Source organism: Notothenia coriiceps, unplaced genomic scaffold, assembly GCF_000735185.1.
Source record: "Notothenia coriiceps isolate Sejong01 unplaced genomic scaffold, NC01 NC01_scaffold00009890, whole genome shotgun sequence".
NCBI classification, from domain to species: Eukaryota; Metazoa; Chordata; class Actinopteri; order Perciformes; family Nototheniidae; genus Notothenia; species Notothenia coriiceps.
In genome coordinates, this window is record NW_011342591.1 from 3919 (window position 1) to 19648 (window position 15730).

The 15730-nt window shown below is 40.0% G+C and overlaps 1 protein-coding gene across 1 annotated transcript in view; it reads left to right on the forward strand.

Annotated features, from left to right (window-relative positions):
- LOC104945642 (adenylate cyclase type 2-like) overlaps positions 1 to 15421 on the forward strand; it is a gene marked incomplete at both ends in the record, with an annotated part of 19334 nt that extends 3913 nt beyond the window's left edge. Inside the window, 6 exons of the mRNA XM_010771351.1 lie at positions 4265 to 4413; positions 6706 to 6817; positions 8735 to 8862; positions 11010 to 11168; positions 13340 to 13472; positions 15245 to 15421. Coding sequence (XP_010769653.1) covers positions 4265 to 4413; positions 6706 to 6817; positions 8735 to 8862; positions 11010 to 11168; positions 13340 to 13472; positions 15245 to 15421 — 858 coding nt within the window. The remainder of the gene's footprint in view (positions 1 to 4264; positions 4414 to 6705; positions 6818 to 8734; positions 8863 to 11009; positions 11169 to 13339; positions 13473 to 15244) is intronic.
- Positions 15422 to 15730: the final 309 nt, after the last annotated feature.

Here is a 15730-nt window from a genome sequence, read left to right on the forward strand (position 1 = left end):
GAGGGTAAGAACCTCACTTGGAGAGAGAGGGGAGAAGGAGGTCAGTGTGTGGGTGAAGGGAGGGTCTGGTGACCCAGCGGTGAGTAAAGGTGAGTCAGAAAAAGAAGAGCGAATATCATCAACCTTTTTTTCAAAGTGGTTAACAAAGTCGTTTGACAGAAGGGAGGAGGGGGGAGGGGCTTTGGGGGGGTCCAAGAGGGGGGAGAAGATAGAAAAATAGTTTTTTGGGATTGGAATAGGAAGATTGGATCTTATCTTGAAAGAAAGTGCTTTTTGCCTGAGAGATGGAAGCAGAGAAAGAGGAGAGGAGAGCCTGATAGGTTAGGAGGTCGTCATGGTGTTTGGATTTCCACCATTTCCGCTCTGCTGCCCGAAGGATGGTTCTATTAGCACGTAGTGCGTCATTTAGCCAGGGAGCAGGAGGGGACTGACGAGCCTGCCGAGATGTGAGAGGACAGAGAGAGTCCAGAGAGGATGAGAGAGTAGAGAGGAGAGTTTCTGCAGCAGAGTTTGGAGGCAGGAGTTGGAACGAGTCAGAGGAAGGGAGGGCTGAGAGCACAGATGAGGCAAAGGTAGAAGGGGAGAGGGAACGGAGGTCACGGAGGTTACGGCGGACAGGTGCAGGGTGAGAAGAGATTAGGTTGTTATGTTTGGAAAGGGGTAGAGAGAATGAAATGAAGAAGTGATCGGATGTGTGAAGCGGGTTTACAGAGAGGTTAGAAGTAGTGCAGTTCCTTGAGAATATGAGATCAATGACATTGCCAGCGTTATGAGTTGGTGGGGATGGAGACAGTGAGAAAGCAAAGGTGGTTAACAGAGATGTTAGTTNTCCACAGAGAAGTCTAAAGAATCTTTATAACACAGTTTCCAGATTTGTGAAACCTTTTATTCTATTTGTGAAAATCACCAAAAAGGGAGATTTCAGTGCTTTTTTACATGCAGACACGATTAGACAGGTCCTGATCTGCGAAACCACACTAGACCGTAGACTCATCAAAATCTGGAACTGGGGATCTATCCCAGGGGCGTCTAAAGATTCTTACCTAACACAGTTTAGATTTTGTGAAACCTTAATTTCTATTTGGTGAAAATACAAAAAAGGGAGATTCAGTGCTTTTTTACATGTAGAACCAGCAGTTAGACCAGGTCTTGATCTGCAAAGCCGGGATACTAGACCTAGACTCATCAAATCTGGACTGGATTATCCCAGAGGGTCTAAAGATTCTTTATAACACAGTTTTAGATTTTGAAACCCTTTATTCTATTTTGTGGAATATAACAGAACAAGGGACGAATTTGCAGCTTTTAAAAAAAATCAGACCACATTAGAACCAGGCCCTGTTCTAAAACCCACTAGATCTAACATCAAATCTGGACTGGATTAATCCCAGAGGGTCTAAAGATTCTTTATAAAACCATTTCCAGATTGTGAAAGCTTGTAGTTCTATTTGTGTGAAGGAATACAAAAAGGGAGTTTTGATGCTTTTTTAAAAATCTACAGAGACCACATAGACCAGGTCCTGATCTAAAACCTATAGCGTAGACTCATCAAATCTGGACTGGATTATCTCCGAGACTCTAAGATTCTTTATACACACAGTTTTAGATCTCTTGTGGAAACACTTAATTCTATTTTTGAAAAATGGACAGAGAAAAAGGGAGATTCAGTGCTGTTTTTTTACATGTAGACCAGCATTAGACCGAGGTCCTGATCGTAAAACCACTAGACTAGGACTCATGGCAAATCTGTGGACTGGGAGTTATCCCAGAGGGTCTAAAGAATTCTTTATAGACACAGTTTGGATTTTTGAAACTTTATTCCTAATTGTGAAAATACAAACAAGGGAGATTTTGCGCTTTTAAAAAATCTAGCAGACCCACACTTAAGACCACAGGCCCTGATGCTAAAACCAACTAGATCATACATATAAAAATCTGGACTGATTATCCCAGAGGGTCTAAACATTCTTTATAACATAGTTTCAGATTGTGAAACCTTTTATTGTATGAAAACCTTATACCATTATTATAGCCTTAAAACCTTATCTTAATGTCAAGGGCAGCGGTCAGTGTCAGCTGACAGTAATACACCTCTGTGCTGAGAGATGTTTCTTGCACCCAGTTAGTTTCAGTCTTTGATGAAAAAAACATGTACCATACACCTTGAAATGACAATACCTGGCAAATAACAGTAGCATTTGAAGGAGGGCAAAAACAGTACAAAAAAATTGTTTTGTCTCCTTTCTGCACTGAACCATGGACAACTTCATACTGATCAACTTCAGCATGTGAGCAGCACAGAGGTGTATTACTGTCAGCTGCACTGACCCCCGCCCTTGGAATTAAGATAAGGTTTTAAGGTATAAGGTATAAGGTTTTATAGAATAAAGGTTTCACAAATCTGAAACTGTGTTATAAAGAACCGTTTGACCCTCTGGGATAATCCAGTCCAGATTTGATGAGTCTAGGTCTAGTGGTTTTAGATCAGGACCTGGTCTAATGTGGTCTAGATGTAAAAAAAGCACTGAAATCTCCCTTTTTTGTATTTTCACAAATAGAATAAAGGTTTCACAAATCTAAAACTGTGTTATAAAGAATCTTTAGACCCTCTGGGATAATCCAGTCCAGATTTGATGAGTCTAGGTATAGTGGTTTTAGATCAGGACCTGGTCTAATGTGGTCAGGATGCGAAAAAAGCACTGAAATCTCCCTTGTTTGTATTTTCACAAATAGAATAAAGGTTTCACAAATCTGAAACTGTGTTATAAAGAATGTTTAGACTCTCTGGGATAATCCATTCCAGATTTGATGAGTCTAGGTATAGTGGTTTTAGATCAGGACCTGGTCTAATGGTCTAGATTTTTAAAAAAGCATAAAAATCTCCCTTTTTGTATTTTCACAAATAGAATAAAGGTTTCACAAATCTGAAACTGTGTTATAAAGAATCTTTAGACCCTCTGGGATAATCCAGTCCAGATTTGATGTCTAGGTCTAGTGGTTTTAGATCAGGACCTGGTCTAATGTGGTCTAGATTTTAAAAAAAGCTGCAAAATCTCCCTTGTTTGTATTTTCACAAATAAGGGGCGTCGGGCCGAACCACGCCCCTTAGCTGTGATATAATGAGCATATACCACGGCCTGTCGTGAGCTATTGCTTAAATATATCAGGCAGGTACACAAATAACAACAGTATAACACTACACTGATTGCAAGGGGATCCATATCGTTCATTTATTACTTGTATAGTCTATAAAACATGTCTTCTTTATGTTCATACTTTTAGGGCCAACTCAGCCAACTAATATGGCTTTATTTAGTCACTTCTCTTCACTATATTAATCATAAACATATATATTTCTCTATTTATGGATTTGGAGGTGGGGTTGTTACTGTTTTTTGTTGTGTTAGCCTCATGTTTGTGTATAAAAAGTGCTCTATACATGAGGATTTATTGATTGAGTGATTATGTAGGATCACATTTGCAAAACTTGCTCCTTTGCTTTCCTCTGCTGTGCATTAATGTGCATTAATTATTAAAAATGAAAATCACCATCGCTCTTCTTTGCATGACTTAATCTTCTAGTACTCAGGGCTGAAAAATTATCCCTGATGAACCCTTATTAGAGGAATGTATAAATATATTCAAGAGGTTAAATATTGGCTGTGGAGGACAAAGGTTATATTTAAATGCATATTAGTGACAGAACACAGTAGAGCAGAATAAAACTACCACCCCAAATAACACTTCTTCTTAATGATGAATTATTTCCCTCCAAATGTCTGTGCACGTCCCTGCAGCACATTGATCAAAGTTGTTGTTTACATTTAAATTGGACATATAACGCACATTTTCAGGTTCATATTTGTAATTTAGTGCTTCTACAGTGACATGTCTCCATGCTTTAATGTTCAAAAAGCTCTTTATATTTCTCATACTGCCTGTGCTGCAGCACCTCTTTTCCCCCTCTGTCTGAAACCAGAGCCCAGCTCTATGGTGATGTCACTATGGTATGAAGTAAACAAAGGAGTCCAATGGAGGCATTAAAGGCAGGGGGGGAGTGTGTGAGAGAGATTCTCCCTCTGGATGGAACACAGGGATTTTAGCATTTGCAGACCATTTACATGCACACAAACCTATATAAGACACTGCAGGAGAGGGAACACCCCCAAAAGCCAAATAGGTCCTCTTTAAGTTTTCAATATGGCGACGTACTATAATAAATTTTAGCTGCTTGACTCTTCCTCACCCCCCTCTCTGTCCTCAGGAGCGTTTACTGCTGTCCTTACTGCCGGCTCACATAGCCCGGGTGATGAAGGCTGAGATCATCCAGAGGCTGCAGGGGCCCAACTTTGGTCGAACCGAGAGCACCAACAACTTCCACAACCTCTACGTGCAGCGACACACCAACGTCAGGTGAGGCTGCTTCTCTTTATCTGTGCTTCCACAAAATGAAGGTTATAATCTTCTGCTCTATTTTAACATGCTGTCCTCCCCCTCGTCTTCTTTTTTTCCGGTCTACCTGCAGTTATATTTGGATTTCTTCCTTACTCTGTGCTTCTCTATAGAGTGGTGCAGTGTTGACTTATTTTTGTAGGTCGAGCAGTGAGTTAGCATTGCAAGGGTTTCCTTGCAGGAAGCCAATGGCATTTTTCCATTGAATTTTGAAATATTGCAGTCGAAGCATAATAGAAATGACCAGAAGACTATAACATTATATATAGACTATAAACAAACTCCATCACGGTCTCACGACTTCATGTAAACACAGCTAAGCTAAAGGCAGCTAATAATTGGTTTAATAGTCTCCTATAGTCACTTGTTAGCTTTGTAAAGGCACAAAGAAGCTTTGGACATTACGAGAGGAGTATTACCATATTTACTGACGTATGTAACGCCGTAGAACAAAACCTAATAATCCCTTTAGCTTGTGTTAACCACAGAGCTTATTTCAGGCATCGGACCAAAAACTCATTAAAAACCTGGAAGTGCTAAGAACTCATTTTGGGGTTTAGGACTCATTCATGAACGACTCTATAGTCTCCCTTTCTAACCTCCTCGCCTTTTCTTTTTTCGCCATCACTTTTAAAACCCATGTTCTTATCTATTTTGATTGCTATGACCAAATTAAATCAATAGTTAATTCACATCCATTGTTCTTAGGTTGGTTCTAAGGTCAATCTGTACTCAAAGATGTCCTTCTATGTTGTGGAGGTTCATAGCTATACAAATCCAGGCTGACCATGAGAGCCTCTCCATAGAAAACCTGTTTCCCATCATGCCTGAGGTTTACAGGGGAAACAATGACTGTGAGCGTTTCAAGTGGGCCTCAGATGTGCGCGCGCGTGTGTGTGTGTGTGTGTGTGTGTGTGTGTGTGTGTGTGTGTGTGTGTGTGTGTGTGTGTGTGTGTGTGTGTGTGTGTGTGTGTGTGTGTGTGTGTGTGCGTGTGTGCGTGTGTGCGTGCGTGCGTGCGTGCGTGCGTGCGTGCGTGCGTGCGTGCGTGCGTGTGTGTGTGCTGAGCTGCCTTTTATCCTTCAGTAATAACAGATTCTCACTCGGTCTTAGCTCACAGAGAAGAGGGCAATCTCAGAAGTGACACCCAAGGACATGTGGCAGTGTGAATCTGCTGCTTCCTCCCACACACACACACACACACACACACACACACACACACACACACACACACACACACACACACACACACACACACACACACACACACACACACACACACACGCACACGCACACACACACACACGTTTAGTGCAGAGACAAACAGCAGCCTCCTGTCTGCAGCGGCGATAATTGCTCGTTGGTTGCTTTGTGCGTGTTTTATGCTCATTGAAAGACATGTCCTTCTCTTTTGGATATCGTCTGGTGCATTTGCAGATTTGTCATATTTCCAAAGAGCAGACAAAACGTACGAAGTGCTGACGCTAGAAGTCTGTTTCTAAACCTTTTTATACATTTAGCTAAAACTTGCCTCATTGTTCAGGATTCAGGAAGATGTGAAGTTTATAGTTTGTTTTGTGATATTGTTTCAATTCTGGATAATTTTACTTTTAAGAATACTACAAAAAGAGTCGGTAATTACTGATATAAATAAATGCTAATTCCTTTGCCTAGATTGATTGGGAGGGACTGCAGATCCCACTGTTCTGCTGTCCCTAAAATGTCTTTTGACTCAGATTCTATTCAAATGGCAATGTGTTCTTTATACTATGAGTCAATAGGACTTGCAAAAGATGTTGCAATATTTAGAATTGTACCCCTGTATTCAACCGTATATCCAGATTATTGCAAGTACAAAGCCCTATTATTAAGATGACAATAACTTGCATAGCATTAGAGACCTGAATAGAGAAGCGTTCCTTCATTCAGTCTTCGTTGGGTTTGTAGTTTTTCAAGTTTGCTAAAAGGAGTAAAGGAGAAGGTTTATTCCATAGTAAAATGTTTAATCTACTGCCACCAATGTGAAAGTGTTCAACTGAATAGCTTTGTGGAAAACAACACTGCAGACAAGTTAAGTCAAAGCAAAACGCAATAAACGCTCCATCTTCATGTTGCTCTACTAATAAAATGGCCCTCTCCTGCCTCTCCTAATGCAGTACAAACAAGATATGCCATGAATGAAAGTGTTATTTCACGGTAGTTTTATTCAGTAATGAAATCTTAATTATATTATATGTTGTTCTTGTTTTGTGCAGCATTCTGTACGCAGACATCGTGGGCTTCACCAGGCTGGCCAGTGACTGCTCCCCCGGGGAACTGGTCCACATGCTGAATGAACTTTTTGGCAAATTCGACCAAATTGCAAAGGTAAATCAGAAATATCCCATTTTATTGATATAACCACATTTCATACACAGCGTGCTGCTTCAGATTAAAGCAATTGAAAAGCCAAGGATCCCTAATGATCTCCTAAAACACTCTTTATTGCTCGAGCCTCCATGCAACAACCCAACAACACTAAGCCCACTATCTTGAATTGTATGGCAATTTCAGCTAATGTGGCCTGATGTATTTAAAAGTTGACCTTATTGGAATTGTTTGCACAAATCTGCTAAATACAGCGAAGGAGAGATCAGGTTGAGTTGTGTGCTGTCACTCACTCACTGCTCGGCCTTGAATGAAAGTCTTCTCTGTCCTGGGGCCAGCGTCGTACCTTCCCAGAGTGCTTGGCATGTTAACAGCTGCAGGTCAGGTTGTGTGGGCTGGTCAGAGTGTGTGTGGTGGCCTCGTGGGCTCTCAGTTTTCCGGGGATAAACAGTTGAGTCAGTTTCTCTCCGCGTTCCTGTCCAGAAGCTCTGACGAAGCCGGCGTTACATAAAGCCGCTCCGACGATGAGCTGTATCACATGTGGAGCCAGAGCTGATGTGTGATGTGTGGGGGTGTTTGATTCTGTGTGTGTGTGTGTGTGTGTGTGTGTGTGTGTGTGTGTGTGTGTGTGTGTGTTGTGTGTGTGTGTGTGTGTGTGTGTGTGTGTGTGTGTGTGTGTGTGTGTGTGTGTGTGTGTGTGTGTGCGTGCGTGCGTGCGTGCGTGCGTGTGTGTGTAATGTACAGTAAGTTAAATAAAAACAAGACATTAATCTTATTTATTCTCCCTGTAAGCATTGAGTCGTTGATGAGTGCTTGTTATATGTAGATATAATTATAGTTATTATATTTTACCTTTCATTGCACATTCTAACTTTGACTGTATGTTGTATACATTTTGTAAAGTTTTATTTAAATTACCTTTTATTTCATTTTAAAATGGAGGAACTGTTATATACCCAACTTTCTACTTGATAAATTAAGTATTCTGATGCTGCTTATGTGAATTATTATATTTCTCACTATATTTATCTGACAGCTCTATTTGCTATTTACCTTTCAAATTAAAAAGTTACAAACAAAGCCTACGTGTTTAAAGGGTTTATATTATATATATATAGAGAGATTTTTCAAGAAAAAAAAAAGAATTCTCTATTGAGCACTCTAACTTTGAATACTTTAGGTACATTCAATGTATTAGGTATACCTACCTAAAGTATTTTTTACAGTGTGGTATAGTACCTTTATTTAAGTATGGAATCAGAATACTTCCTGTACAGGTGTTTGAGTTGTGTGAACATGAGACAGAGCAGGAGAAAGTATATTTTTCAATGAAAAGTTGTTGAAGATAATGAAAATGTTGGACAATGAAGATAGTGTTAAATGCACACGGTTTCCTGACCAATTTAAAGGTCACCTATTGTGCAAAATCCACTTTTCCCCTCTGTGTAAAGAGATTCTGAGAGTTTCAGGAAAAAAGATTCACTCACTGTTTGTCCTGATCCATTTATATAAAAACCTGTCTGAAAATGAGCAGATCATATTTTGGCCACTTTATGATGTCATAACGATTTATTGGCTTGCGTAACTTTCAGCCAATCACCAACTTATCAACAACTTATCACCTCAATCTCCTCCTAGAGCACCATTGTGTTCTTTTTAACCAAATATCTCTCAGAGGGGCGTGGGGAGGGGCTCCTTATTTTCATCTAAAGTAACAGACAGAGAATCAGCACTTTGGAAACAGGGCTGAAACAGAGGGGATTATGGGTAATGCTGCAATTATCTGTTTGGTGTTTGGAGCCAAACACTTCAGAGACATGTTTTGTATATATCTGAGACCTATAATATATTGATGAAAAACAGTATAATAGGGGACTTTTAATCCACCTATTTCCATTCTTAATGTCTGTCTTTCAGGAAAACGAGTGTATGCGAATCAAGATCCTGGGAGATTGTTACTACTGTGTGTCCGGTCTGCCTGAGTCGCTGCCTCACCACGCCAGAAACTGCGTGAAGATGGGCCTGGATATGTGTGAGGCCATCAAGTAAAATACCAGATCTCCCTCTCTCCTTCTCTGCCTCTCTCACACACACACAAACACAAACAACAAACAAACAAACAAACAAACACACGCCTGTCAAACAGATTGAGCGTTAGGAATGCCAGACTTCATTCCAGCTCTGTTTGAACTCCAGAATAAACACAATGTGAATTCAATATGATAAGCCTCCCTGGAAATGACAAACAAATGAAAAAATATTACTTTCCAGCTCGCCATTTTTCCGCTCTCTGTCTCCATGTTGTTCACTCATGCATGACGTCAAACACATCAGTTGTATTGACCAATATGTTTGCTTGCAGGAACTGACCTTTAGTTACAATCAGATTAAAGATGTCATGTCGAATCGTCTGTGTGTCAGTTATACAATACTATAAGATTTTTCTGTCAGTTATAGTGGAACATATATCTTCCATTACTTCCATTTGCAACATCAACAAAGACAAATATTTAAGGCAAGAAACAAGGAAACCACATTTTAAATGACATTTTAAAGGGGCCTTATTCTGCTTTTTGGAGATTTCCATTTCCTGCAGTGTGTGATATAGGTTTTTGTGAATTTAAATTCTCTACAAAGGCTAAAATCCCAAATCCAAAACACATTGTACGCTCTGGTTTCAGACGGATGGTGGAAAGAGGTTATGCAGCACAGGCAGTATGAGAAAAATAAATGTGTCACAAAATAAAATAGTGGTTACAGGAAGCTATGGGAGTAAATACCTAAAGCCCGCGTCACACTGTCCCGAAATTGACACCAGATGGAATTGTGAATTCCGCACGAAGATGGCCGCGAACTTGGTCAACAGCCAAGCAACAGCCGAAGCAAGTACGATGCCTACAGAAGGCCACACGATGGCAACCGAACCATACACTCAGTCATGTTGTTTCCATAGCAACAACAACTTCCTGTCAACAGCGTAAACTCACCTTCAAAATAAAAGCATCTAAATAAAATAGGAAGTAAACCTAAATTACATTTAAGACATACAACTGCAACGAAAGTAACAAAAACAATGTAATATCTTTTTCAGTTTCACAGAACACAAATTGGGTTATTTACATAATATGTTTACATGATTTTGTTGTGCAATAAATGCAATCTCGATGTCATCGTACTATAATACGATGGCTACATGACGACATTGCGAGGGCTTCACAAAGTCGTGTTGCCTTCTTAAGACAATCGGGCAGCTTCTTGTTTCCTTTGTGTTGTTTTCGTGAGCCGAAAAATGCCTGATGGCACTGATGATCACACGAAGATGAAACGATTTGACTAGATGCCCTCACGAGTGCCTTACGAAGGGCAAAATGGACACACAAATTCAACACGAAAATGAACCTTCGCAAGGTCCATCGTAAATTTTTTTGGCATGCCAAAGATTTTGCCACTGCTCACGAAGTTGCTGCCGGAGCCTGAGAAACTCCACCGGCGGTCATACAATGGCTTAAGCTGCCCTCACGAATGTCCCGATGATGTTACGATCAGAGCTGAATTTGAACATTTCCTTTATCGTGTGTCCATCTAGTGTCAATTACATTACATTACATTGCATTTAGCTGACGCTTTTATCCAAAGCGACTTACAATAAGTGCGTTCATCCAACAAAATACAAACTTGAAGAAAACAGAATCATATAAGTACATCAGGTTTCATAGAGCAAAAAAATGTCAAGTGCCACTCAACTGGCTTTAGATAAGCCAGTCCTTTATTAGTATATAAGTCCAATTTCGTGACAGTGTGACAGGGCTTAACCCAAAATCATAATTTTACTGATAATGTTTTATCAGACGAGAAACAGTTTGAGCACGTCATTCTGACTTCTCTGTTTGTGTATAGGCTAAAAAAACAAACATAAAATGTGGTTTTTATAACGAAAATAAGATTATAAATGTCAAGGAGTTTATGCAGATACAACATATTTAACCTTTTTTTTTTAGATTGATAGGTGTATTCAGAGTAGCTGTTTCCTCATTCTTCCTATCTTTACGCTAAGCTAGCTTCCTAACACTTCTTTTCCCCAGCTCTTAACTTCACACTGCAATTGATTTAAATCTTCTATCGAATAAGCACATTTACCCAAAAGTAGTAAACTTCTTATTTAAAGTGTAATCGTGCCCTCTTCTCTCCTCAGGAAGGTCCGAGATGCCACTGGAGTCGACATCAACATGCGTGTCGGTGTTCACTCTGGGAATGTCCTGTGTGGCGTGATTGGCCTGCGCAAGTGGCAGTACGACGTGTGGTCACATGACGTAACGCTGGCCAATCACATGGAGGCGGGAGGTGTGCCAGGGTAAGATATAACCAATTCTTCAAAACTCTTGATCTAACTGCTTATGCTGCTTTGCAAATCATTGACATCATTTTTTAGTTGCATAATGCAGAGGGAGAGTGTAGCCGTGGGATTTGACACTTCCTGCTCTCTCAGTGATTAATGTTGAGTTGCACTTAGCAAGTCACAGAATTCCCATCTGCTCCGTGTGGCCTAAAGTAGAAGAGAGAAAGTCCCAGAGGCCAACAGCTCCAACGTCATTATCTTGAGGTTGGGTCTCAAGGTGGTTGTTTTAAAGGCTTTTTCACTGTTCACTGGATAATACTCAGAACTTGGCGTTACATTTATCAGTGATCAGCATAATGTCTAGGACAGTCCAAACAAAAAATTGTTTTATAATATCGATGTGGGCTGAACCACATTCAACCACCCCCTGAAATATAAATATGAAGATACACCTGCGAGAGAACAATATATTGATCTGTTGCAGCAGCACCAAGAATAATAAAGGTTACAATTGATATGATAATCAATCAATCAATCAATCAATCAGCAATTTATTAATCCTGCAAGGGACAATTGGTTATGAGCAGCAGCTTATGTCATGTACACAGGCAGGAACATACAGGGAGAAAACACACCCGGGAGCACAGATGTGGATCATTCCAATTTACACTATAAATAGTTCATAGCATCACAACAATAAATAAATAAATAATCAAGTTAAAAGCCTTTCAAGAATTTCAAAGTTTGAGTGCAGAAGGGATGAATGATTTTGAAAAGCGATTAGTCCTTCGATCAGGTAGAGCATATCTTCGCCCTGATGGCAACAGACGAAATTCATGTGAAAGAACATGACCTGGAGAGGCCAGAATGCTCTCTGCTTTCCGCAGAATCTGTTGTTTACAGAAGGAATTTAACATTATGTATAAGTTCATTTTATCCATAATGTTCTTCATTCCCCCATTGCCAGTGGTGGAAAAAAGCCCTCATATTCTCTATAGTGTTGAAGGCCCTATTGTGTTTTGGGGTTTTCCTTTCCTGTAGTCTGTTATGTTAGGTTTTAGTAGTGCATGTAAATGGTTTGTAAAAGCTAAAGTCCCTCCCCCCCTGTCTAACACGCCTCAATTAGACTCCTTTGTTTAGTTCTGTAGCCTAATGACATCACTATGTAACACTCACGTTTCTATTGGCTAGCGTTTTTGTTGGCTAGCGCTACAACACATTGTACGTGATAGGCTAAGGGGGCAGGACATCTTTATGCAGTTGGCCAATGACAACAGAGCCGGCCAGCTAACCAATCAGAGCAGACTGAGCTCTAGTTTCAAACATAATAGGGGCCTTTAAAATACTGCGTTAAAAGTAAATGTCCTTTATTCAATATATTACTTAAGTCAAATTACAAAAGTATTATCAGCAAAATGTTCTTTAAGTACTCAAATACTTGTCATTACATTTAAAAGTTGAAGTTTGTAAGTTGAGCCGTAAAAGTTACATTTAAAAAATGGTTGCTAGATTATTAAAACAGTGTTTCATAATTTCTTATTAGCATTATATGTGTTTTTATATGTAGAAAGGCGCTAAATAGAGTAGAAAACACAATATTTGCCACCAAATATAGTAGAAGTATATGCAGTATAATACTGAAATACTCAAGAAAAGTATATCAAATTAAAGTACAATCATTTAATAAACATACTTTATTAAATTCCTCTGCTGCCCATTCATTGCTAACTTGTTTAACAGGAAGCGCATGTCTAAAAGCTCACATGTAACATCTGTCGGTTCTACTTCCTCCCAACATTTCGGTCAATTATCGCCACTTCATTTGACCAATCATCTGTACATGTGGACATGAGTTCTGCACTGTAACAAGCTGGGGAAAATTGGTGGATTTGTGGATGCTACGCAGAAAACGAGCTCCCCAGTGTCCCTCATGTATCCTCACCAGGCTGCTAATGGTTCTGTTTGCTCATAGGTGTCTGAAAAATAATCCCGCTGCAAAAAACACTCTCTCCACTAAATCTCTCTCTGCTCACAACGGTAGAAACAAACCTGAAAAGGGATAATTGCATCTGATTGTTGTAATAAGTCATTTTCCTTTTTTTTGAGAGCTGTTAATGGCACAGTGACGCATGCTCTTGACCTCTCACCCCCTGTCCTCTTATCACCACTTCCTGTCTCCTCTCCAGAAGGGTCCACATCTCTTCAGTGACGCTGGAGCATCTGAAGGGCTCCTATAAGGTGGAGCCTGGAGACGGGCTGAGCCGAGACTCGTACCTGAAAGAAAATGGAGTGATCACCTACCTGGTCATCAACCCAAAGGTCAGTCACCTTTAGTGACACGGTTTGATACATTCAACATTCAGAAAGCACCAATAAATATCCTTCTCAAGCACAAGAAAGAGCAGATGATGTGGTCAGCTTTTCTGTTGCCTGTTTTAAATCAAATAACTGTCCATATCTTGCACTGCACTATAGCTTTTAGTTCTGTAATTTGTCCCTGTCTTATTCTATTTTACCTTGTTTACGTTATTTATATTCTCTTGGCTTTTTAAAGGGGCCCTATTATGCTCATGTTCAGGTTCATATCAGTATGTAGTGTCTCTACTGTGACATGTCTCAATGCTTTAATGTTCAAAAATCTCTGTATTTTTCTCATACTGCCTGTGCTGCAGCACCTCTTTTCACCCTCTGTCTGAAACCAGAGCCCAGTCTGCTCTGATTGGTTAGCTGGTCGGCTCTGTTGGGATTGGTCAACCGCTCAGAAATGTGCCGCCCCTTAGCCTATCACTTACAATGTGTTGAAGCGCTAGCCAATAGCAGAGTGTCGTGGCCCATTCTCGTAGGATATTTAAAACTGATTTCTTTGCCTTCCTCTGGCGGATATATTTACTTCTTCCATAAAATTAAACAAACAAATAAACAAAATGATCAGTGTAACGTGAGGTCAAAGACTGTACCGATTCCCCGTTCCGTGCTGGAGACAATTTCCGGTGACGCTCAGTCCCACCCCTTCCTTATATAACAGCTGATTGATCACAATAAATCAAAGCTTTTCTCCGAATATTTAATTCAATACTAATTCATAAATGGAAAGAATATATTAAGATCTAAATTAATAAGAAAATAATACATTAATTATCAACACAAAAAATGGCTCTAACACAGAGCTTTGTTATGTCACTATGTTACCGAAGTAAACAAAGGAGTCCAATTTGCCTCAGATTAAAGGATTGAGAAGTTACTATACGTTTAATTTAATTAAAATTAATTGATAAACTGAGTGCTAAAATCAAATCAACAACAACATTACAAAATACAAAAGTAAGTATACCACGCCTAGCCTAAGCCACTGTGTGTTTAAAGTGTCTTCTGCTTCATGAATATGACCAGGAGGTCTCCACAACATGACAGATGCTACTCTCTTTCCTTTTTTTTCTGTAATGGGGATAGCTCTTGGATAGATGTTGGAAAAACGCTGTGGGAGCTCTGTGATATTTTCAAGAAAGCCCTGAAAGAGTCAAGGCTAAATATGGATCACGGCTCACAGGAGGTGTCATCTCCACTGTCACTGACCGTCACTGTCAGCGCTGTTCTCTAAACCCGCGGGAAATGAACTGCCATTATTTATTTAAACTCTTATAGACTAATGTGCCACGTTGTTTCAGTCACAATATCCATTTATTTCAGCAATTTAAATATTTAATCAGCTGACTGGAACTAGGAACATCATTTGACTTTGACAGTTTAGAAAACTGGTGTTTTTCTATAGACAGAGCATTTCAGCGCTTTTTGTTGATAACATCAAACCCAATCCACCTAGGTTAATCACAATGAGGATTGTTTGCTTGGCATTAATTAACAAAATATGTTCTAAAAGAGCTCACAATGCAAGGAAATGTTCCAAAATGGTCTGAAATGGTTCAGGTAGCAACATTACGCACGTTTCAAGCTAATCCAAAAATAGCATTGTGTTCTCTCTTACAAGTAATTACAATGGGAATTCATAAGCAAATGTTACATAGTCTGACTGCTGGGTCGTTGTCGTTCAACTCAACAAAATCATGATCTTCTGTTCCTGTGTGTTTCCTCAGACTGAGAGGCACAGCCCTCTGCTGGGGGTCCGCTCCCGGCCCTCTCTGGACGGGGGGAAGATGAGAGCGTCTGTCAGGATGACTCGGTACCTGGAGTCCTGGGGGGCCGCCAAGCCCTTTGCCAACCTCCACCATCGAGACAGCATGACCACGGACAACGGCAAGATCAACACAACTGTGAGTGTAATGCAATGTATTTAAAGGTCACCTATTATGAAAAATCCACGTTTTCATGTCTTTTATACCTAAACATGCGTCCCCTCTGTGTAAAGAGGGGACTGGAAGTTTCAGGAAAAAATATTTGCTCACCTTTTGTCCTGATCCATTTATATAAAAAAACACTTTATGATGTCATAACGATGTTTTGGCTTGTGTAACCATTAGCCAATAACCAACCAAGGTAACCCCCTCCCCCCCCCCACCTTATCACCTGAATCTCCTCCTAGAGCACCATTGTGTTCTTTTTAACCAAATATCTCTCAGAGG